Source organism: Cydia amplana, chromosome 17 (assembly GCF_948474715.1).
Source record: "Cydia amplana chromosome 17, ilCydAmpl1.1, whole genome shotgun sequence".
Classification (NCBI taxonomy): domain Eukaryota; kingdom Metazoa; phylum Arthropoda; class Insecta; order Lepidoptera; family Tortricidae; genus Cydia; species Cydia amplana.
Window position 1 is genome coordinate 215,676 of NC_086085.1, and position 7,064 is coordinate 222,739.

General features: G+C 40.3%; 1 protein-coding gene across 1 annotated transcript; it reads left to right on the top strand.

Moving 5' to 3' along the window:
• Nucleotides 1-821: 821 nt before the first annotated feature.
• LOC134655875 (uncharacterized) lies at nucleotides 822-1,793 on the top strand. The gene is made up of 2 exons (XM_063511365.1): nucleotides 822-1,116; nucleotides 1,157-1,793. The coding sequence occupies exons 1-2, from the start codon at nucleotides 1,070-1,072 to the stop codon at nucleotides 1,767-1,769; spliced, it is 660 nt and encodes a 219-aa protein (XP_063367435.1). The 5' UTR covers nucleotides 822-1,069; the 3' UTR covers nucleotides 1,770-1,793.
• The last annotated feature ends 5,271 nt before the right edge of the window (nucleotides 1,794-7,064 follow it).

Sequence of the window (7,064 nt, forward strand, 5' to 3'; positions counted from 1 at the left end):
GAGAGGTGCTTTTGAAGGTCGATGTTGCGAATGCTTTTAATTCCGTTGATAGAGGCACCCTCCTAACGCAGGTCCGAGAGAAAATTCCGGGGTCGTACAAATTTGTTTGGCAATGTTACAGCTCCCCAACTAAGCTGTTATTTAAGTCAAATCTTTTGGCCTCGTCTGTTGGCTGTCAGCAGGGTGATCCCTTGGGTCCAGCAATCTTTAGTCTCGCCATCCATCCCATTATAAAGGACCTCAAATCTAGATTGAATGTTTGGTACTTGGATGATGGCACGCTTGGGGGCGACGTGGATACCGTTTTGTGTGACTTACAGAGGTTATCGACAGATTTTGGTTCCATTGGCCTTTCTCTGAATTTTTCGAAGTGTGAACTTTTCATTTCCAGCACTAACCTGGAAAGGGAAAGTATAGTCGACAAGTTCAGAGAGGTTGCTCCTGGAATAAAGATTGTGGATGAGAGTTCGCTTAACCTCCTTGGGTCTCCTGTTTTGGACCAATCTTTTGATGATTATGTTGAGAACAAAATTCAGAATTTCAAGTCAGTTTCGGAACGCCTATTGGAGATTAATGTTCACACGGCTTACACCATCATGCGACATTGCCTTTTTGTTCCTAAGTTTACATACGTTCTTCGTTGTAGTCACTTCTGGAAGTTTCCTAATCTTCTTTTGAAGCTGGACGAGGTGGTAAAGAATTCCCTGGCGTCGATTTTTAACATTTCTTTTGATTCGAGGTGCTGGAGCCAGGCTACTCTGCCTATTAGGTTCGGTGGCTTGGGAATCCGAAATATCTCCAGTGTGGCGTTGCCTGCGTTTTTGGCTTCGGTGCATAGCGCGCAGGGATTGATAGGGTGTATTTTGGCTTCATCATTTGGGAATCTAGAGCCGGCGCACTGCACTGAGGCTAAAAATGTATGGTCATTGTCTTGTCCGAACACCGACCTGCCTACCAACCTTTGCTCGCAGAGGCAGTGGGACGAGCCGCTCTGTCAACTAGTACGGAATAATCTTGTTGATACGTCAACTGGCTTGGCGGAGCGTGCTCGTCTTCTTGCTGCTGCGGAATGGGAGTCTGGTCAGTGGTTACTAGCCTTACCTTCTCCGTCGATAGGTACACTCCTTGATAACGTCACTTTTCGTCTGGCTGCTAGTTTGCGAGTAGGGGCAGTGACTAATGTCCCGCATCGCTGCCAATGTGGCTCCATGGTTGACAGCTTGGGTCATCATGGCCTCTCTTGTAGCAGGAGTGCTGGTCGGATTCCTCGTCACGCCAGCTTGAACGATGTCATCCGAAGGGCTCTTGTCAGCGTAAAGGTACCTGCTATTCTGGAGCCTGTTGGTTTAACGAGGGATGACGGCAAGAGACCCGACGGTATGACGCTGGTGCCCTGGAGTATGGGGAGGCCTCTGGTTTGGGATGCAACGTGTGTAGACACTTTTGCCGTGTCCCACTTACCGGGCACTAGCTCTGGTGCTGGTCATGCGGCCACGACGGCCGAGGATAACAAACGGCGCAAGTACAGCACTCTCGGCAGTGGCTACATATTTGAGCCTTTTGGGGTCGAAACGTTAGGGTCGTGGGGGCCCAGCGCCCGGCGCTTATTTAAGGATTTGGCGTCGCGTTTGGTCGATGCCTCGGGTGACCAGAGGGCAGGCCAGTATTTTGCCCAGAGAATTAGTATAGCTATTCAACGGGGAAATGCGGCCAGCCTGCTGGGTACACTGCCTGCTGGCGGTGAGTTGGAGGGTGTATTTTATTTGTAGGTTTTTTTTTTTTTTTTTTTTTTTCTTTTTTTTTTTTTTTGTTATTAATGTGTATTTTTAGAGTGAGTTGACGAAGCCTGTTGCGGATTTTATCGCTGTAGTTTTTTGTGACGATGCCTGTAGCTGATTGTAAGTTTGTGTTTACCTGACGAAGCCTGCGTTGCGGATATAAAAGTATGGTCTCTGAATAAACTAATTAGGTAAATCTTAAAACATACATACGCGATTAACTCCCGTTGTAGAATTTAATAATGAGTCTAACCTTGTACTTGACATTCGATAGGAACTTATCCGAAGGTTTTTGTTGTTTTGTTTTCTCTGTTTTATAAATAGTAGATACCTTATATAATTATACATAAAAGTTAAAATACAACACACCTTCAGTAGAAAAAATGCTGATCAGACACCACTAAAATCAAATAAAATATTTTTTAGGAAATTTTGCTAACATTTGAATAGCTGTATTTTAGAAACTATTTGGTCTATGGTGACCAAATTACTTTCATTTTGTTGCAAATTTAATCTTCTTTAAAGTATCCATAGTGACATTTGCCGTAAAATAGGTCCTTGTTGGTAAAAATTGCCGGAAACCGAAAAAAGTCTGAAAATTTTGTGGTTTTTCAAAAATTTGACAATGATCCGGTATCCGAGGTAAAAAACTTGGATTTGCCATAGCCATTTTATCACATAGAACATATCAAAAAATCAGAACTACCCGATTTGATGCAAGGCAACCCCCCTTTTAGAGTACGATTTCCATGGACTAAGTCTAATAAAACATGGTCTTCTCTTCCCAGAGTGACACAAGCCTACGTCACAATAACACTGCCACTTTATACGTATAGCGCTATTGCATATTATTTATATAGCGCTGTCGCAGGATGACGTAGGCTTGTGTCAGTCACGTGGTCGGAAGAGAATACCAGGCGGAGTATATTATTATACCATGCTGTTAACTGTACATCGGTGGACCTTATGCCTTTCGTAATAAGGTCCGCCGATGTTTAATTTATTACCAAGTGTTATTTTAAACGTCAAACTTCTATGAAATTATGTACGTGTACACTATAAATAACATTGCATTTCGTGTGCTATCAAAATCGTTGCAGACTTATCTTGGTCTAACTCTATTATAGGATATACTCGTACGTAGTTATTACACTAAAATGAATAGGAAAATTAAACTAAAAATGAGAAAGAGGGAAAATATGACGCAACTATACAATAGAACATAGGATATTTGTGTCATAAGAATAGCCTTGAGCCGTGTCCGAATATGTTATTAATGTTATTATACATATAATAGGACAGCATCACATGATACTTTTTACTTTCATCATATTTTACACAATAATCACGAAATCGTCTAGACACTCCGTAATACAGGTTGGAAACCAGTATTTCTATGAGTTGTTTACGTACAATAACCTCCTAAGGCCCACCATACAAAAAAATGCCATTTGAATATTGAATCCTGGTTATATGTTCTTTAAATGAAATCAATTTCATAAATCTAAACCTAATAGATTTATGAAATCAGTTAGGTTTCCTATTCTGAGATTTCTGAGTCGTTTCTCGCCAATTTTATTTTCCAAAAACTTTAAGGGCTTCCCACTTGACACACGGGCTCTCTTCGCTGCATGCGTCCTTTACTGTACCCCTCTAGTGTAAATTTTAATCGATATCGTGACGTGACGTACGTGTTTGTGTTAAATGTAATTTCGTATGGGATTTTGAGTTTCCTAAACGTCCCGCTTGGCGCGCTGTTCAAGTTCCCATACAAAAATAGACATAACGCAAACGTGAACGCTCGTCACGCTATCGAATGAAATTTAGACTATGGATTCAGAAACAAATTTTAAAGATGTTAATAACCATAAAACCACTCTCAATTATCAAGTTTTAAAGATCAGGGGCCCGTTTCTCAAAAGCTTGTAACTTGTAATACCACGCGGATGTAATTTTTTGACAGCTTTTGTTAGAAAGGGACTTCCACTTGTATTACAAGTAACAAGGTTTTGAGAAACGGGCCCCAGATCGCCAGTTTTTAAAAACACTAGCCCTATTCTGTCCCTTCAAGTTTCCATATTTGAATGACACTTAAATAATAAATACTTACATACTATAAAATTATGTAATCTACTCTTTCGAACGCGGACCGTAACTTGGTATAGATTACCAACCTTAGACGCAGCACTACAAAGTGTTTACAAATATCCCGAAGTTACCACAAAATATATGTATTCCTCCTCGTCGCGTCGTATTCCTCATTGATGACGGTCGTGATGCTCCCGATGGGAGATCAATTTCTCAATGATGACGCTCTTCCATCCTCCAAAAAAAGAATTTAACAACTAAAAAGCGGCCAAGTGCGAGTCGGACTCGCCCATGAAGGGTTCCGTATTTAGGCGATTTATGACGTATTAAAAAAAAACTACTTGCTAGATCTCGTTCAAACCAATTTTCGGTGGAAGTTTACATGGTCATGTACATCATATATTTTTTTTAGTTTTATCATTCTCTTATTTTAGAAGTTACAGGGGGGGGGACACACATTTTACCACTTTGGAAGTGTCTCTCGCGCAAACTATTCAGTTTAGAAAAAAATGATATTAGAAACCTCAATATCATTTTTGAAGACCTATCCATAGATACCCCACACGTATGGGTTTGATGAAAAAAAAATGTTTATGTTTCAGTTCGAAGTATGGGGAACCCCAAAAATTTATTGTTTTTTTTCTATTTTTGTGTGAAAATCTTAATGCGGTTCACAGAATACATCTACTTACCAAGTTTCAACAGTATAGTTCTTATAGTTTCGGAGAAAAGTGGCTGTGACATACGGACGGACAGACAGACGGACAGACGGACAGACAGACAGACAGACATGACGAATCTATAAGGGTTCCGTTTTTTGCCATTTGGCTACGGAACCCTAAAAACGGCACATATTATAGTGTTTGTTTATAGCAGCGGTTCTCAATCTTTTTTTTCGACGGAACCCTTTTGGAAAGCGAAATACTTGATGGAACCCTACAATACGGTGGCGGCATAGTAAAAATTTTCTAGGCGACTAAAGCATAGTGTTCTAAATTCTTGCGGAACCTCTGCAGGGGTGTCGGGTTCCGCGGAACACACTTAGAGTATGGCTGGTTTATATTATAGTAAAGAGTACTACGGTACTAAATTGAGCGGTTGCGCTCTCGAACTAAATACATATGGAAGAAAAATAAAGAATGTGTACCTTTAACTATTTCTGAAAAATATAATATGTAGGTATCTAATATGTGTTACCAGAATAAGGAGTACCTACATACTGTTTTAGTTGAAACAGTGCTCTTATTTTTACATACCTACATGAGTCAGTTTTGTCAATAACATGCGAGGTAAATTGTTACTAATTAAAATAATTATTAACATTTCTGAATTTCGATTTTTTTCGAACATCTAAGTACCTATGTACTTAGTTTCTAAATTTATCGAAAATGGAAAATGCGTAGAAATACTGCTGGGGCACCTTCGCGTCAAGAACGGCAGGGAGCAGTTTTTTTATAAAGGTAGTAATTACTTAGTAATACTTTTTTTCGAGGACATCCGAATGCTCTATCTAGCCAAGTGATCTGTGTCCGTAACAAAAGACGTCGTGTTCGGAAATAAACCTGAGACACTTACTCGAAAAGAAGGATAGCACTTTTACTTTTCCAACCGGTTCGCTCAATTCCAAAAACTTTTCGACTCGCCCGCTCAGACATGAGGACTACTCTGTATATATTTTTACGGGTCCCAAGGTCAGTTTATAATGGTTTATTAAGTACTTAAATATCCCATTGTGAATGTATGGGCCTGGATTTCTTACTGGGCAAGTGGGTTACGGAATCCGTCAAGCGTGAGCCATTTTATTAAAAGCTGTACCTAGGCTACACTTTTTCCTTTTATAATTGGGAGTTTTTAAGTTTTTCTAGTTAAAATCACGTGCTCTTAGCAAGCCTAATAGGAGGGAAAAATATCATACATTTTCATACAAATTCTATGAAAAATAGTAACAGAATGGAAAAAATATATAAGGGCCACCTTTAATTCTCCGATCAGGATCAAAAGAGCACTTCGAAAGTCAAAAAAAGGGTCATAGTTATGGTTAATACACAATAAATTGTCAATAAAATCCCACAGAGTCTAAAGACAAAAGTTTTCAATCAGTGCGTCCTACCCGTGATGACATACGAAGTGGACACTCACGTTATACTGGCCCATAAATTCAAAGTCGCTCGGCGAGCTATTGAAAGGGCTATGCTCGGAGTCTCTCTGAGGGGTCGTATTCGTAATGAAGTCAACTAAAGGCGTCGACATAGCCCACCGGATTAGCAAGCTGAAGTGGTAAGTGAAAGTAGAATCGATAAGCGTTGGGGTAGAAGAGTTCTCGAGTGGAGACCGCGTATCGGCAAACTTAGCGTAGGACGCCCTCAAATTAAGATTGAGCGATGACCTTTACAAGGCGGCAGCCGCCTGGCAAGAGCTGGATCAGAGTTGCCGCAAATCGTGCTCAATGGCGTGCACTAGGAGAGGCCTATGTCCAGCAGTGGACGAGAGTAGGCTGAAGATGATGATGACAATAAATTGTATGAAAATATTTTCAATAATATCAATATCCAGGGAAGAAAATGGGTCTACGTTTGTATAGAGACGCGGGCGTCGCGTGAGCATCTCCACAGCGTGGGTGCCATTATAGGTAAAATGATTCCACAGTTAAACACATGTAGTTTTGTGGAGCTTTGTCCTTAACAAAAAAGTTGTAACTTTTGTGTAATAAATAGGTAACTAAAATAAATAAATAAATATTTTTTTTATTTTTCGTTAACCCGCTCATCCGCTCCTTGCAACCACGCCATCTAGCGGACGCCCTAAAAGGGTCCCACAATGACTGCAGAACCCTAATAACTGGTTGACTGCAAATAAAACTGGGCCAGAGTGATTGGTACGGATCTTTTTATAAAGTAATGAGAACCTACAACTGTTTAAATTTAAATACCCATTATGAGAGAATTTTGTTCACTATTGATTCTACACACATGTCATAATAAATGACGCGTTCAATAACCGCAAATTACGGTTTAGGCGGAGTATGTCACTTTCTTAGGAGGTCACATTCTGAGTACGTCACTTTCTGAGAACTGAGAACGCCACTTTCTGAGGACCTCACATTCGGAGTACGTCACTTTCTCAGTACGTCACTTTTTAGGGTTCCGTAGCCAAATGGCAAAAAACGGAACCCTTATGGATTCGTCATGTCTGTCTGTC